At 48.7% G+C, this 18,244-nt stretch overlaps 1 protein-coding gene across 1 annotated transcript; it reads right to left on the reverse strand.

The window, feature by feature from the left end:
* Window positions 1–2,617: 2,617 nt before the first annotated feature.
* On the reverse strand, window positions 2,618–14,642 carry 9130401M01Rik (RIKEN cDNA 9130401M01 gene). Its single transcript, NM_029418.4, has 6 exons — window positions 14,432–14,642; window positions 12,332–12,427; window positions 11,305–11,448; window positions 8,962–9,392; window positions 5,622–5,754; window positions 2,618–2,911 (listed from the first exon to the last, which is right to left on the reverse strand). The coding sequence occupies exons 1-6, from the start codon at window positions 14,546–14,548 to the stop codon at window positions 2,714–2,716; spliced, it is 1,119 nt and encodes a 372-aa protein (NP_083694.1). The 5' UTR covers window positions 14,549–14,642; the 3' UTR covers window positions 2,618–2,713.
* Between the last annotated feature and the right edge of the window lie 3,602 nt (window positions 14,643–18,244).

Consider the following 18,244-nt stretch of genomic DNA (forward strand, 5'->3'; position numbering starts at 1 on the left):
CGAAGACATTTACCAGCTCAAATAACTAGTAGGACATCCTGTTTGGGAGGAAGGGCTGAAGTGAGGACATCTACGAATATAGCTGTCCATGACAGCTTATCGTCATTGCCAAGGAAAGAGGATCTGGAATCGAAACTGAAACTCATGCTGAGTGTGTCCTGCTGCTAAAAGAAAGGAGAAAGTGAGCTGAGCGCATGCGAGCGCGCATGTGTACACACACACACACACACACACGCACACACGCACACACGCACACACGCACGCACGCACGCACGCACATATGTTCATCTCCCTCTGCTTCCTGACTGCAGGTGCAACCCGACCAGTTACCCCAACCCCAGCTACCAGGTCTTCACTGCCATGATAAGACTGTGCTCTCAAACTGTGAGCCAAAAGAAACCCCTCCTTCTTTCAATAGATTGCTTCCTGTCAGGTATTCGGTTACTGCAACGAGGGAAGTAGCCAACCGAGCGTCCCACCCTTGCTGGAGAGCAGACACCCTCACCTGTGTCACCATTCACTCACTTCCCAGTGATTCACTCTTTGGCAAGCAGGTGATGTGTGAGTACACAGGGACGCCTCCTCTCCAGCAGAGTCATTGTCCATTCATTACCTTCCCCATCTGTCCTGGAAATGCTGTGGGGGAACTCCAGTGACGAAACGCAGGCGCCCTGTCCTCCCGGTGCCCCTCCCGCCCTCAGTGACAGCTGAGGCTCTGGATGTCAGTGATCTTGGTCCTCACATCAGCCCTGCACTGACTGAAAGGTGAGGTAGGAGTGAGCTGTACACAAGACGTGGAAACCACCAGGCCACCGGGTGTGGGTAGGAGGTCAGGAGGGAGACCAGAGAACTGGAGGCATAGAGCGCAGGTGAAGTCCACAAGGAGCAAGGATGGAGCTGCGCCCGGGGCTGGGAACATTTCCAGGAAAGCCAGATAACCAGGGCAAAGGGGCTCGGCCTCAGAAAGAGAAGAGGCAGGCAGGCAGGCATGTCAGCTTCTAGGAAAAGCAGAAACACCAGCAATTATTTAAAAAGCCAATGTTTAGTGGGGACCTGTGAATTAGCTATCTGATAAAGATGGAGAGGGGGGGTACCCTTAGAAAGGCTAATGGGAAAGAAATGTGGACAGGAGAGTTCCAGATGGCCACAGCTACACTGTGAGGGGCATGGTAAGCCATGTTAGTTTATGTCCCTGAGAGCAGTCCTCTGCTAGACCACCGGCTCCAGCCCATGTCTCCTAGGAATCACACAGTGAGTAGCAAGTAACATAGCTCAGGAAGGGATGGCTGGACGGGTGCTCCTTTGCTGACAGGTTCCAAAACCGCAGCGCCTGTTAATTGTGGTCCTCTGTTTCCCGTTTGAGAACCTGAACTTGCACTTGCTGGTCAAACTGACCAACTCCCTGAGCGTCCTCACTCAGCACCGTCAGCCCCTTGTCTGAGGGGAGTGAGGGGAAGGATCAAAGAGGAATCCTGGGGGCTGCACCCGTTGTCAAGGGCTGGAGTCATCTCTCCATGAAAGTCTAAGTAAGCAACAACACAAGGTGAGGCTCACCTTATTCCTTCCACTACAAAGAGTAATTCTGTCCTGGGTAATTCCTTGAGTAAGAAAATGGCCCTTTGTACATGCAGAAGATGTTAGGGACTGTGGTCTATGTGGCTAAAGGAGACAGAGATCTGGGTTGTCCCTGGCTCCTGCGTCTTTTGAGCAAATGCTTGTTCCAGACATCTTTCAGGATGTCTGCATAGCAAGAACAGGAGTCCAAGAGGCAGGCACACACATCATTCCAGCAGCCTGGGCTTCCTAAACCCTGTAGGGCAAGTTGGCATGTGTAAGCTACAGGAGGCAGTGTTGCACATTCCGTGGGACAGGATGCATCCGTGTGTGCCCACATGTACAGCCAGCCTCCTTAGGACCTGGAAACAAAAGCAGCCAGCGCGGATACTCTCAGGCTCATCTGGCTTGCTGGTCCTGTAGGGTAGGAATCCGGTCTCTGACTCAGGAGTGTCCCATCTTCTGCCAGCATCCAGGAAGCCTGCAAGTAGGCTAACACCTGTTTGCAGTTCCTGACTCAGCCTATGTACTCTTAACATGCCAGCATTCTTTGGTCATTCCTAACGGATACACTTGAGCAATTGCTTCTTGCAACATAGTAACTGTTTTCAATGGACCCAAACAATTTTAAAAAGTCTTTTGCTAAGGCTTGAATAGAAGATATCCTCCCTGTTGACTATCTAAGACTGTTGAAGTCCTGGTGCCCGGCTGGTGGGTACTACACGGAGAGAGTGGGAATGTTAGGTGATGGTCTAGCTGGAAGCAGGTCACTTCGGGCATGTCCTTGAGGGCGGCATTGTTTCAGACCCTTCTCTGTCTCCCTCTGCTTCCTGGCCACGGAGACTGAGCCTTGCTCTTTGAAACCATCAGTCTCCATCAACCCTTAAAGCTGCTATGTCAGCAGCAGCAACAGCAAAACCTAGCACAGCCTCTGCATTTACATTCCCAACAGGTGCCTGCGAACTTGGCAGAGGCCTACAAAGACAGCACTGAGGGCGTCAAGGACACAAAACAAACAAACAAACAACAAAGCTGAGAGCAGCTGAAATTACCTGGGAGAGAGTTTTGTATAAACAATATAAAGAATCCTCTTTATTTGAGCTTTCCATGATTGCACAGATCTAAGTAAACAAGGATATTCAGGTTCGGGATTGGTTTCCTAAGCGATGATCTCAACCTCCACGTGGAACTGATTTCCCAAGGGACAGAAATGGTCTTTGATCTTTCTGAACCACTTGTCTTCAAACTCTTTGGAGGACGCAACCACCATGGCAGTCAGGGCTCCGGGGCCCACACACTTCACCTCCGAATGAAGCTCCTCTTTTATCTTTTCTGGGACAATGTCTTCCCCCATAGCCTGTATCAGCACGAGGAGAGGAAAAAACAAAGCATTATCCCAGTCACAGAGGCAGAAAACAGAGATCATTTACCAGCTGAACGGCCTTTCACACTGAAGCCCTGAGGGAGGCGCTGCACCACAGGAGGGGCCCTGGTCCCAGTGTCAGGGATGCCACCCGCCTTGTTTCCGTTCTCATTCTCCGAGAATCCTGAGTCCTAAGATGGCAGCTGTTCCGCCTGGGCTCCGGGGAGCACTGAATCAACCTTTCTGTGCCAAAGACTGTTCTGAGTCTGACAGTGTAGCTGTGGGCTCCTCCCTCCAGGTGAGAGGCTGGGGCTGAAAGGTAGGGGCAGAGCTCAGACAGGTATGATGTGAGACACGAATCCATATTGCCCAGGTTCCCCCAAGGAAGTTGAAGACAGTGAAGATCCAAGCAACAGGTTGCTATGTCAACCTCTTTCAGACCTGAAAAAAACACCAACCCTACACAGCCAAGGGTCTCTCAGGGCCATAGCACATCCCCCTAGAGGCACAATACTGCCCCCTCCTGGTCATAGTTGCAACTGCAGTCACACAGACTCAATCCCAGGATCGATGAGACAATTCAAACTTAAGTTCCAAGAAGCCTTTCTGTAAGCTCAGTAAGTGGTCCTTTGGTAATGAGTAGCAGCAGCGAGGAGAAGGAGGTCCTAACAAGCTTTCAAAGCGTGAGAACTTACACATCAGCCAGCAAGAATGCTGGACAAGGCACTCAAGACACTAATTTATGGCTCCTCCTACATCTAATGTGGCCATGAAAACTACAAGTACAACCAAAGAATGGCTCTTCACAGACTACAGGCTTAGTGTGTGTGCACACATGTGTGGTGTGTGCTTGTGTGTGGCATATGCACCCTTGCTTGTGTATACCAAATCCAAAGGAGGAATTCTTGAGTCACCCTCTGCCTGATTTCCTTGAGATGGTTTCTTGCTGAGCCTTAAACTGGCTGTTCAGTTAGGCTGGCCAGCCAGCAAGCGCACAGGACCCACCTTCTCTGTCCCAGTGCTAGGGTTCCAGGTATCTGCAACCATGCCTGGCTTCTATGTGGAGGCTGGGGATTAGAACTCAGGTCCTGGGGCTTGTGCTTGCAGCTAAGAGCTTTTCCCACCGAGCCACCTCCACAGCCCCACATCACACAGTCACCAAGATGCTGCGCTTCTTATTAAACCTTACTAATTCATCAGCTCTGGGGGCTTCACTGCTGCACTCAGTGTCTCTAAAGTCGTGACCTGATATGTCACATGTCAACAGCGTGACGTCTTCTTTCAGCAGCATCATAATGACATGACTCACAAAGGCTGGCTTCTCGGGTTTTTACTTATTTAGAGGCATCTATGTCATTCTGGCTGGCTTCAAACTCACTATGTAGACCAGGTTGGTCTTGAACTCACAGAGATCCACCTGCCTCTGCCTATCACGTGCTGATAGTAAAGGTATATGAAAGCAAGCCTAGTCTAAAACACTAGAAGTCATTATCTTAAAGGCAGTTCCTTGGGAAGCTGAGCTTCCACTCTGAGGCCGGCCAGGGCAAAACAGTGAGAAGCGGTGGCCGAGGGATTGTCAGACAGTAAAACACCCGCCTTATGTGCCTGAGGACTGCTTTTGATCCTGGGAACCCGTGAAAAAGCATGCATGGAGGTAAGCCCCTGCAATCCCTGTGAAAACAGATGGGAGGCAGAGACAGGTGGGTCCCTGGAAGCTCCTGAGCAGGGCCTACACAGCAAACGCAAAGTCAACGGGGGACCTGGCCTCTCCCTCACCTCCACACACGTGCATTTACCCACACATTGAAAGGGGGTGTTGGGGATCCCTGAACATGGGACACATGTAAAGTATCACGGGAGGAGAACACCACGGTCCATACACTGGATTAGCAATGGAGCTCACTGACACGGCACACATCTGATTTTAGCATGCACAAACCTAAGATTAAATATTGAATTGCAATGTTGAATATTGAATTGAATTGCAATCTACAGCTCTAACTTCTCTGGAGGCCACAGAGGTCATTGTACTGGGAGCAGAAGAGCTGAAGCACACAGTCTCCCACTGCTATCCTCAGCCGTGATCTTCACAGAAAGCCAGCGACAGAAAGGGCTGGCAGAGGCTTAAAAATGGCATCTGCACCTCTCTGTAGACATCAAGGTGACAGGGTGGATGGAGCGAGAGGACACTTCTCATGGCTGGCCTATGCTGCCTCTGGCCCTAACCTCAGGCAGCTGCATCCTCTCTAGGCCTCCTCCAGCCCTACCTGTCTTCCCCATCACTGCTGTTAGGAGAGGAGGAGGGAAGCTACATAAAGTCCTGCTCAACTGCGGACACTCACCCATTAGTGTCAAGTCCAGCACCATGGCTAGCTCGGTGGAATACTGATTGCCTAGCATGTACAGGTCCTGGGCTCAAATCTCCAGCGAAAGACTTATTACCCAGTGAATTCCACATTGAAACAATGTGGAAATATGGTGGGCATGTTACTTAGGATGCTCATGTGGGCAGGCATGAGAATCAGAAAGCAGGGATACAGCAAGTGAATGACGGAGGACCACTCTGGTGACTTGGAAACCCAGAGGCACACAGTGGAGGGGGACAGAGGTCCTTCACAATGAGATGAGATCTGGTTTTGTTATGGGAACAGCACAAAATCACAGTGACGCTCGCTGCCCTCTACAACCCCGAGGGGAACCGTACCTCCTCCATCAACAGCAAAGTATCTTCCCTAAAGTTGAAGTCCTTCACTTTCCCTGCAATTTCCTGCTGAGTCCTCAAGTTCTTCTCCAACGCGAATGATGTTTGCTGAGACTGGGCGAGCTGAAGCAGGAGCCTGAGGAAAGAGAAAGTCTCAGTGGGAGAGGCTTTGCTATAGGGACCTGAGCCACAGGGCAGCAGGGAGCAGGAGCTCAGCCAGAGCTGGGCACTAAGCTGCCAGAAGTCCTGCTGGCCTCACTAGCATCATCCCTGAGTGCCTACAGCTTCCATTCTGAACAGCTGCCTTCCTGAGAAAGGACCAGGTCAGAGGGCTGACACAGCTATCAGGTAGCTGAAAGCAAAAATAATTCACTCACTGAGAAGCAGCTCAAAGCCAGCCCAGACACATAGTCTGTTCCTGGGATGCTGACATCTGCTGTCTCCACAGAGCCTGGACCTCAAGGTGTGCTTAGCTTTGCTGGCAGATATGAGTACCAAAACAGGGTCAAACCTCAAACGGCCAGTTCACAACCGCCTTACTATGAATGTCCCCAGTGATCCTAGCCTGGTGTCTCCACTCACTCTTCTGTTCTTCTGAGTTCAGCCCCCTCTCCCTAATGAGGGGCTCTGGCTGGGCGTTCCAAGGGCATCACGTTCTCAGTACATCAAGCTGCAGTCATTCATCTCTTTATCCTGCATCTGCCCTGCCCATCCACTGGCATGATCCACCTCAGCGAACAGCGCCAATCCGCCCCTGCACCCAGGGCACCCAGTCTCCTCCTCCTTTTTCTTCTTCCTCCTCCTCCTCCACCTCCTCCTTCTCTTCTTCCTTCTCCTCTGTTCCTCTCTCTTCCTCATCTCTTTTCTTCCTCTTCCTCCTCTTCCTCTTTCCTCCTCCTCCTCCCCCTTCTCTTCTTCTTCCTCCTCCTCCTCTTCATCCCCTTCCATACCTTAGCTGGTCACCAATCCCATCTATCCACACTGCAATGACGCCATGCTCTACTTTTACTAGTACTGCACTATCGCAGGGCGGATCCCACCTGGTGATCATCGCCTCTCCACTCGTCTCTCCAACAGCTCCAAATGGCCTCTTCTAGCCCACCTTCCCTCTCTGGATCACAGCTCAGATCACACTCCAACTCAAAGTTTATGACTATTCTCTGGGCCTTCAAGAGAAGGATGGAATCTTTAAGATAACACCTAAGCCAGGGTGGCAGCACATGGCTGTATTCCCTGCACTGGGAAGGCTAAAGACAGAGCACGAAAGTTCCAGGCCAGCCTTGGCTACACAGTGAGCACTGCCTCAAAACCAACCCACAAGGAGAAATGGTAGAGTCTCAAGCTAATAAAAAGCCAGACACGATGGAAGTGCTCTTACTGGCATTTACCAATTGCTTGTCACAGACCATGCAGCTTCAGTGGGTTGAGGTGACTTTACCTCCACAACCGCAGGCTGTAGACATTTCCCCCATTCCTCCATCCAGCAAGGGGAGGAACCTGGAGCTCAGAGTCCATAACTGTGCAAGGCCAGACAGCTGGCCATCAGAGCATTCCAGACTCATGCGCTCCACATCAGCCATTACTCAGAGTCCATTAGAGTCAGAGCTGGCTCAGACCCCGTGATCCCCTTGCCTGGGACTGCGGCTCACAGCTCCCTTGGGCTTCTCCCACATTGCTACTCCTGCCACCTGTGGTGCTCTGCATGAGACTGGCTCACACAGGGAGGCATTATCTCCAAGGATTGGGACCTGTGGCCTTGTTGGAGTAGGTGTGACCACTCTTTAGGAACTGTAGGAAGTATGTCACTGGGAGTGAGTGGGCTTCGAGGTTTCAGAAGTCCAAGCCAGGCCCAGTGTCTCTCTTCCTGCTGCCTGCCTAAACTAGAATTCTCAGCTACCTCTCCAGCACCATGTCTGCCTGCACACTGCCATGTTGCCTGCCATGATGATAATGGACTAAACCTCTGAAACTGTAATCCAGCCCCAATTAAATGTTTGCCTTTATAAGAGTTGCTGTGGTCATGATGTCTTTTCACAGCAATAAAAACCCTACCTAAGACACCACCAGAAGATGTGACTGCTCCTAGGCCTTTTAGCCAAGCTTTCTCTATATATATCACCAAGCACAAGAGCACACCTTCCTCACCTGACGAACAGTACATGGGTGAGCAAGACAACACAAAGAACTGCGGACTGCACAGACATAGGACTTTGGGGCCATAAGCTGATCTCAGCGTGCAGCCCCAAATCACAAGGGACAATACGAAGGAGTGTGGACAAAGCACCCAGTACCTGGTGGCCCGCTGCTAAGCACTCATCCCTGGGACATTCAGTGGGAGCACAGCCCCAGAAAGGCTGGTTCTTCCTTCGGTTGGTCTCCATGGCGCTCTGCTCACACTAGGACATAGCCCTCAGCAGCTGTGTGCCAGTCCCTGCCTACATGTATATTTTCTTCAGCACAGTGACTGCTGCAAGGAACGAGTCTCGTTTTTGCTTTTTTTTTTTAAATCATCTTTATGATCCTTGCACCAAGCAAGTGCCTGGCATATGTGAATAAAAGGAAGTCAGTAGGCATGGTGGCACACACCTTTGATTCCAGGCCTCAGGAGGTAGAGGTAGGTGGATCTTTATGAGCCAGGGGCTAGCCTGGTCTACATAGTGATCATGAAACTCCTGCCTCAGGTTCCCAAGTGCTGAGATTCTGGGCCTCTACCAGGCATTATGAAGTGTTTTAATATTCGTTCCTGTCCTGTTGTGGTTTGGTGTTCATTTCCCAGATGGCTGAGTTTTCTCATATTAACAGGACATTAGAAATCCTCGTGTCCATTTCTTAATCACTGTAAACAGAACAGTGAGAAACATGGATGCACAAGTATCTCTGTGGCACGCTGGCCTCAGACATGACTGCTTCAGGCAAGTGCCCACGAGTGCCCAGCTGGGGCATACAGCAGTTTTATTTTTGTTTTTTGTTTTGGAGTATGTTTGTTTGTTTGTTTGTTTGAGACAGGGTTTCTCTACATAGCCCTGGCTGTCTTGAAACTCTGTAGACCAGGCTGGCCTCAAACTCACAGAGTCTATCTGCTTCTGCCTCTCAAGTGCTGGGATTGAAGGAGTACACACCAGGCCCCAACTTGGGCCTTTCTGAACCCACTCTGATATATGTTTGGCTGCACTCGTCTAAATTCTCACCAGCCACGTACAGGATTCCTCCATCCCTACCTACCACGTATGCTAATTTTACATTTTTATTTAAAGAACTCTTTCCTCACTTAAAAAAACGAACAGAAAAGCAGCAGCCTTTCTGCAGGCTCCTGTGTGCTGCTGCCATGTGTTCCCCAGCTTACCTGGCGCGGAGCAGAGAGGCGCATGCTTTCCTCCGAGCCTCCATCTGTGCCTCTTCCCTCCGCCTTGCCAGGGAAGGCATATTCTCCTGAGCACTACCACTCGCTTCCACGGAGAGCAGTGCATTCTCAGGCAAGGTCGTGGGCAAAGACAAAAGAGAGCCTGTTCCCGAGTGTACAGAGGAGGGACCGACGGCCTTGTCACTTGAGGCAGAACTCTTCTGTCCCTGCGGTGACACGCCTGCTGGCAGGCCGGGCCCTGGACTCAGGTATGCCTCTGCCAGCTTACACCAGCTCCACGGGTTGAGCGGGTGCAAAGCAATCAGCTTGTGCAGGCAGAGGATCGTGTGCTCCCGGCTCTGCAGGCTGGAAAAGACGGCCAGGTGGAGGTGGAGCACCACGGTCAGATGGTCTGTGTTGGTGGCTTTGCTTTCCTGAGGAGAGAAAGCAAAAAAACCTTAACTAGAAAATGTTTTCATATAAAATGGGAACACCCAAAGGCCCAGGTTGTATGTATTATAAACCTGAGGCATCTGTAAGTACTGCATGGGTCAAGAGAACTTAATCTCCTCCTCAGATTTCCTGTGAGTTGTCCTCCGCATGAAAGCTATGGCTGGCACACATGTGCACACATGTGCACAGGAGTTTCCTTCTGAGCAGAAAACCCTTTCGATGTCACTCTGAGAGCCATTATCTCTGGCCTAACCTGCCATATGGGTTAGGGAAATAGCCTGTGGATTAGGGAAAGGGTTCACTTTTTCCAAGTTAGTCTACAGAGAGCAGATGGCAGAATGAAATGACCTTCAATCTATATGAAATAGAAGGAAAGCCCAGCCTGCCCCAGGCACAATCCTGCACAGAACTGAACTGAGTGTCGAAGGCCGAACTACCCAGACTCAGCCCAGTCACTGGTGGTAGTGGACGCCTGCTGGGTTCCCGGAACATTCCTATACCAAGTGGGAAAGCATGAGATAAAGTCCCACGTAACTTACTTGGTGATTCCATTCCTACCCGAACACTGAGCACACCTGGCTTGACCCTTTCCATTGCTTAAGGCTTAGCCTTCCAGAAAGTCCACTTAAGGTCTACAGGATCCCTGGATTCGATTCTGAATACAGCACAGCGCCATGTCCGCCACAGGCATGGCTGTGTAGCAATGAACTCTCTAAAGTCAGGCCGTGCCTTTGGGAGGTGGCTCCGTGGGTAAAGATGCTTGCTGCCAAGCCCGAGGACCCGAGTTCCATCCCTGGAGCCCATGTGATGGCAGGAGAAACTGACTCCTACCAACTGTCTGCTGACTGTCACCTCTTCCAGCCACACCGCTCTGCTCTATGTATCCCACCCCTCTACGCAAATAAACAACATGTTAAAACGTTGTTTTAATTCTGCCTTTTATTTCTAATAAGATCTCGTTTGGATTGTCCCTAGGAGCCACTCTTCTGCTCTGCTGCTATCTGTAATGCACTGTTATTCAAAAGCACATTGTCACTGGGAAAGCAGGTGTATGTTAGTGTGAAGCAGGTGCTACACACAGGCCATAATCCCTCCCCACTCCTGCTTTTTAAAAACAAAAACAGGATACATATTTGGTGGGCCGGATTATGTAGCCTTGACTGACTGGCCTTGGACTTGTGATGCTCCTCTCAGACTTGCTCTGCTAGACTTACAGACATGCAGAGAGTGCTGGTCTCTAGACTATGACTCTGATAATAGGACGAATAATCTAAAGTTGGCTGGTATGCTAAGTTAATAAACAAAGGTTTGATAGCATGGTTAGTATGTCCCTCTTTGTACATTAAAATCCATTTAAATGTGTGTCAGGGATTTTCCCAGCACTGCAATAAAACAATGGAGACTAGAGATGATTCAGTGATTAAGAGAACTTGATGCTCTCGCAGAGGCCCCAGATTTCCCAGCACCCACACTGGGCAACTCACAACAGCTCCAGGGAGATCCAGTGTCTCTGGGCTCCCAGCACCCGCACTCACATGCCCATCCCTGCATTCACATTCACATGCCCATTCCCACACTTAGAACACCCCCATATATATATATACACATAATTAAAAACTTACATCTTTGAAACATCTAGAACAAAATCACTCAATTCTATCGCTCTGGGTATACATTCCTCATAAAAGCAAAACTTCTGAAATTAGGATTTCTAGGCAATAACTCTCATCTTGGCAGAGGAAAATAGCCACATCTAGCACTCTCCACTTTCAGCTCAGTAAATACACTGCTGGTTGTTTCCTTCGGGAATCCCGGCCCACCAACTCTGCTTCTAGCAGCAAGTTTGTTTTCCTGTCCTTGGTTCAGGACAGTGTAGGAGAATAAGCAACTCACCAGGTCTGCTGCCATCTCCAGCGCCTCCTCATGCCTCCCAAGGTGAGCCAGACACCGAGCCTGGCCTTCTTGGACATCCCTTTTCATGGCAAAATTAGTAGATGGTAACTGTTCGGAGATACTGGAGTATTCCTGCAGGGCTTTCTGGCGATTATTAAAAGAAAGAAGGGAAGGCATGAAGGGGTAGGGAAAGGAAAGGAAAGGACCCAGTGTAGAGATGACTTTTTCCTATGCAGAAAGTAAAACGCAATCCTACAATGACCTATGGGAGACCAAGTGTTTCAACCAGTACTGTGAGTTGTTTTTCTAAAAGGTTGAGACAGAATGGCTGCAGGTCATAATGTCTACAACTATGGAAGTATCACAGTATTAGAGAGAGAACATTCTAGAAGCAAAAAGAATAGGCTTTGAGTCCTGGTTTTACTGGGACTTTGAGGTGTGTGTGTGTGTGTGTGTGTGTGTGTGCTGGGAGCGAGAGCGAGAGAGAGAGAGAGACAGACAGACAGACAGACACCTGAATTTGCTACCTAGATTAATTAGGATGGTCTTGAACTCACAGATATCCACCTACCTCTGCCTCCACCTCCCAAGTGTTGGGATTAAAGGTATATGGCACCAGACCCAGCTATATACCTTATTAATATTTGCCCAAAGATGAAATGAGACTTGTATGTGAAACAATCTGGCATCTAACTGTTCATCCCTTCCTTCTCTTGCATGTTGTGGGGTATTTTGTTCCTGTGACACGTTGGAGATTCACAGGCGAGTGGATATAAATGGGAAAGCAGACCTACAGGGATCCTCAAAGTAGTCTTTGTCTGGAATTATGAAAAAACAAAACATAATATGGACCCTGTAGAAAAGGCGTAGACTGAAGAGTCTAAGATTATCTATAGGCCCCACCAAAGACTAAATCCATCCACAAAGCACACTGCTAACCTGGCACACACTGCTCTCTGCATGTGCTACTGATGATAAAACCAGAGCCCAGCTGAAATGCCAAAGTCCCACTCGTGTTGACCCCCACCTCGTATTCCTGTCGTCTGTAGGCCAGGTCCCCTCTGAATTTCTTGAGAGTGAGAACTTCAATATCGTCACTACATTCTGTCTCTTCATAAAACCACTAGGAACCAAGAAGATAAAGTTTACGATGGCGGCTGAAGTATGCTTTTCCACTTCACAGTCAAAAGCACTTTCCCATGACACAACCATCTAAACGTCAAGGCCACACTTCTTCAGGATGACACAAGGCAAAGCAATGGACAAGGGATGGCTATATTCTGCTTTTTAAAACAGCATCTCATCGTACGCCCTCCAAGTGCTGAGATTACAGACCCGGATGACCACATCAGACTAAATGATACGTTTACATGCGCAGTAAATGTGTGCATCCCCATGTGGTGTGCGGGCCAGAGATCAACATTAGTTGTCTCAATCAGTCTCAATCTTGTTACCTCAAGACAGGGTCTCTCACTGGACCAGTCAGCTAGATCGGCTGCCAGCAAGCCCCAAGGTACTCCTGTCTCCGCCTTCCTGTGCTGGTTGGCACGCCCAGTTTATGTGAGTGCTAGGAATCATGAATCCTCATGCTAGACGCCAAACACGTCACTCACTGAGCCACCAATGACAATCTTCATGATGGCCCAGATTTTAAAAAAAATATTTTTAATACATGTTATACGTATGTGGGCCCATCCACGCTACTGAGCACATACGGAAGTCAGAGCATAACTGCTGGTTGGTTCTCTCCTTCTACTCTTCCAGCTCTGGTGATAGAACACAGTTCATCAAACTCGGCTGCAGGTGACTTTACCTGCTGAGCCATCTCTCTGACAGCCCAATTTTTATTAAAATGATAAGACGGCCTGTGAGATGCCTCGGCGGGTAAAGGCACTTGTCACTAGGTCGGACAACCTGATTTGATCTATGGGCCCCATGTGGTGGAAGGAAAGAATCAACAACTGCAGTTTGTCCCCTGACCGCCACACAGTGCCATGGCTCTCTCACCCACACACAAATAAATGAACGTGGTTTTAAAAAATAAAAGTTGTAATGATCACATGTCTATACATGTCAATGACAGATTTAAAAAATAAATAAAAGCACACGGTTTCAACCACAGTGAAGTTATTGGAAATGACATCACCAAGTGCAGTCCAGTGACTCTTAAAGTGCTATCTGCTTTCTTTTAGAGCAATTGAGAGTGAATAGGGACTGACAAAATTGTGCACAAGACGTAGGAAACTGTGATTATGGCGATGGTCCTATTATAAAAATGCTACAAAGGCACACAGAGCACAGGAAATTTTAACTGGAGTCAGGTTTCTGTGCATCCCAGACAAAGATTTGGAGGATCTGAGGACACATCTGTAAGACGACCTCTTCTGATGTAAACCCACTGGACATAAGGTGAGATCCAGATGTAACTACCAAGAAAGAATTAAAAAAAAAGGATGAAAAGCATTCTGCATGCCCAATTTTCCAGCCCCAAAGAAGCATCTCCTATTCTCTTTTACAATAAAACCTGCTGAGGCTGAAGAAAGTCTCTAAATTCTGTTGACTCAGTACAGTTAACATTGTAATAGCTTGGTTGTATTCTGAGAAATACACTTCACTGAGTATCAAGGCTCATCATAAGCGTGCTAAATTAGTGCCTCTCCTTCTACTGGGCCATCACAGTAAGAAAAACTTTGTTCTATTCTTTAAACACTGGGTCACTCGAGACGAGGTATTTGAGCCACCGTTAGGTTCGGCACTCTGCAACCATTTAGTCACATAGCTAGCCATCCCAACTCAACAATAACATATCCAAGTCTCAATACATTACTAGGAAATGATGAAACATAATTAGCTTGGAACTATTTTATTCTTCTAGGCAGCCAGCAGGCCTGCAAGGATGCTACGGCGGAGCACCTGGGCGGGGCTGGAGGCAGGAAGGGGGCGTGTGATGCTAGCCCGGGCCCGCCTGCAGGACACGTGGGTTGAGGGTGGGGGACGGAGACAGACAACCCGAGGGTACAAGAGTGAAGTCGCCGTGCTTGGTTGCAGGGCGGGTGGACAGTGACGGTGGTGGGCCTCGCCGCAGGCCGGCTCCAGAGCGGAGCGGCAAGAGGGGCAGCCGTCTCACCTGCGGCTCGCAGAGCTTGGCGCGGTAGGGGGAGGGCGGCTCGGGCCGGCGCTCCGGCCTCTGCTCGAACACCGAGTCCTCAAATTCGCCGCCCAGCACCCAGCATCCGGTCTCCATCGCGCGGAAGTGCAACTGGACCTCGAAACGAGGCGACACCTAGAGCGACGCCCATCACCCAGCCTCCAAAGCGCGCGACAGCAGCCGCGCCAAGGCTGCCGAGGCAAGGTAGAGTGTAGAGCGGCACCGGCGCGCCGCCCACACGGAAGCGGTGGGTTGTCGGCCGGAGCGTTGCATTCTGGGAGTGGTAGTCTTTCAGCGGCTGGGGATTTCCGTGGTGGAGCAGAAATTCTTGCCTGACTCCAGGGCCTCCTAAACCACCCAACAAAGGTTTTGACCTCTTTGTGTCTAGAGCTGGATAGAGTGAGTTCCTCCTGAGTACCTCGAATAGTCGTGGTCTCTGGAGAGCCAGTTAACTTGGTAAGTATCAGCTTTAAACCACTGACAGTATTCTCCCCATTTTATTTTGCATTTTATTTCTAAAATTTCTTTCCCAATAACTGTGAGAAGAGCCCGGTTATTCTTATCTTGTAAAAGGAGATACTGGGCTTGAAGAAGTCAGGTAACTTGTTCAAAAGCCCAGGGTCTCTGAAGAAGAGACCAGAACTCTTCACGCATTTACTAAAAAAACTAGACATCACAATTTAAAGACTTGGATCAAGGCTAGCAGAATTTTGAGACTTTCAAGAAACGTTTTGACTCTAGAATGTAAAGGTCGTGGACAAAACACTGGCTTGTGTTATAGAGCACTAATGTGGAGCTAGTAATAAAGCTTTTCTATTTGCCCTCACACTTGCTCCTCTTCCACCAGTTGCTTCCAGGGTTTTTCCTTCAGCCCTATTTTCTACTCTACAGACTCGTACAGGGCAACCCAAACCACCTCCCCGGATTTCAAAATTCATCTGCCCTTGGCTCACCAAATGTGGAACTCAGTGCATATTCAATAGCCTCATTGGAAGAGTCCACGCAGGGAGCCTCCAGGCAGTAGCTACTGTGGGATCCATCCAGAGAAGTTCTTTTTTAATACCTGGGGTTTTTGTTTTGTTTTCTCATCAGAAATGCAATACTTCTTATTAAGAAAAATTCAGATATTATAGAGAATTATAAGAAAAGTTCCTAATATCACCAGGAAAAAAATAATGTCCTAAAAAGGGCTATACTTGCCCTAATCCCAGTATGCCCTGTCTATGCCCAGAACTGTGTCAGCACAGTACTGAAGGACTGCAAGAGCCACGTGTGTGTGGCTCTGTTGCCTTGGCTCGCTAGCTGTGTGACCCAGTCTATAAAATGGGTATTGATTAAAATAAGGCACACAAAGCTTTAGAGGTGAAAGGGGTGTCATGGGTGTATTCAAGATCTCTGCTCCAGGAGCGGAGGAAGAGCAGAGCAAAGGCGGGCAAGGAGGAGTTCTTCCAGCTTTTTCTTTATGAAAGATATTTGATCTCAGAATGTCTTCCCTCCTGCTCAGGCCTGCTAGCTCTAGCCTCCTGCCCAACAACTGAACCAGAGCGTGTGCTAAAATGGCAGCAGTTGTTTAAGGGCTGCACGTGGGGAAGTGATAGCTCTTTGCCCTTTGCACTCAAGATTCCTGGGCTCAGTAGTTTCCAACCTTTTGCTAAAAGAACCTCCTTGCTTACTCTACTCCCACAGTCATGGCAGATTTGTCTACAAAAAGAAAGCTATGTCTATTGACTAGTAATTGTTTACCTTTCATTTGAAAATGTGAACCCAAATTTTTTTTTAAGATTTATTTATTTATTTATTATATGTAAGTACACTGTAGCTGTCCTCAGACACCCCAGAAGAGAGAGTCAGATCTCGTTATGGATGGTTGTGAGCCACCATGTGGTTGCTGGGATTTGAACTCCTGGCCTTCAGAAGAGCAGTCGGGTGCTCTTACCCACCGAGCCATCTCTCCAGCCCCCCCAAATCTTATATAACAGCCAAGGCAGGCTTCTCCCAGCTTGAGTCTACCAGCATTGCCTCCTATGATAGAATCCCAGTTGAGAGTGAGAATGTAGCCATTAGGGCCCTGGGAAACCTTATGGATACTGTAATGGCTACTCCTGGTTGTCAGCTTGACTGTATCTGGAATGAACTACAATCCAGAATTGGTAGGCTCACCTGTGATTCTAATCTGGAATCTGGGAGATACAAGTTTCTGACCTGGATCTTGGCAGGGAGATCTTGAAGCATAGTGGCTATGAATCCCAGAAGTGGTGGCACACACCTTTAATCTGGGCTACACCTTCTGCTGGAGACATACATAAGGACAATGGAAGAAGGAAGATTCACTCTCTTCTTCACCTGCTTGCCTTGTGGGACTGAGCAACTGCTAGATCCTTGGACTTCCATTCACAGCTGCTGCTGACCATTGTTGGGAGTTGGACTACTGTAAGTCATCAACAAATCCTTACTATATAGAGACTACCCATGAGTTCTGTGCCTCTAGAGACCACTGACTAATAGATTCCAAACTGTAGTTAGAATTAGGACTTTTAAAAATCCCCTACTACAGTTGAAGAGCCAGGGCTTGGAATCGGAGTTGCAAAACATGGCCTCACAGCCGGGCATGGTGGTGCACGCCTTTAATCCCAGCACTCGGGAGGCAGAGGCAGGTGGATCTCTGAGTTCGAGGGCAGCCTGGTCTACAAAGTGAGTTCCAGGACAGCCAGGGCTATACAAAGAAACCCTGTCTCGAAAAACCAAAAAAACAAAAAAACAAAAAACAAAACAAAAAAAAAACATGGCCTCACCTAATAAGCCTCAAGACAGTAAACCAATGAAATGAGAGGGCTTTAGACACTGTAACAGTTAAATCTACCCTGTAAGCTTAGAAATTGCAGGTGTCCTAGGCAGTGGTGGCACATGTCATTAATCCCAGCACTGGGGAGGCAGAGGCGGGCAGATTTCTGAGTTCGAGGCCAGCCTGGTCTACAGAGTGAGTTCCAGGATAGGCAGGGCTATACAAAGAAACCCTGTCTCAAAAAAAAAGAAAAGAAAAGAGAAAAAGAAAAGAAATTGCAGGTGTTAGGTTAGTGTTTCTCTGTTTCTCAACCTGTCTGATGCTGCAGCCCTTTAATACAGTTCTTCATGTTGTGGTGACCCCCCCCCAGCCATAATATGATTTTGTTACTGTTATGAACTGTAACATAAATAGTTTTGGAGATACAGATTTGCCAAAGGGGTTGTTACAGATCGAGAACCACTGTGTTAGAGTAAAGGCGATTTTGGCAGCTATCAAACTGAGTGGTTGCGATTTTTAAAAATGTTTCTATAGTTCAATAGCTATAAAAATCTTATTTTTTATTGAGGTGCCTGTTTGAGTTGCCCATCACAAGGCAGTGGCCACCTTTTCAGGCAACACTCCTTGCTAATCTGTTCCCCCACTGTGGCATTCCCACACACTGTAGACAGTGGTAAGGAGGTTAGAGACTGTTTTTTCAGGCTTGTAAACCTATCTCCCAGATAGGCTTTGGCCAGAGTAGCATAATCAATGCCTGTTCAATGGATGGGTGATTGTAAAGAACGGCACCAAGGAAGGCAGGTAGGCAGAGTACTTCTCAACCGTGGTTCACATGTTGCTGTCCTGCTGGTGATCTGGGGAGGGTAGAGCCAATGTTTCCCTGTGGAAGTGTCTCCCCAGTCTAGACCATGAATCTACCCTTCCTTCCTGCAGCCAGGACCTTAGATGAAGCCTGCTCTCCAGCCAGCTGTTCTCAGCAAGCCTATCACAGTCTGCCCTCAGTCTCTCCC

The sequence above is a fragment of the Mus musculus genome, chromosome 15 (assembly GCF_000001635.26).
Source record: "Mus musculus strain C57BL/6J chromosome 15, GRCm38.p6 C57BL/6J".
Lineage (NCBI taxonomy): Eukaryota > Metazoa > Chordata > Mammalia > Rodentia > Muridae > Mus > Mus musculus.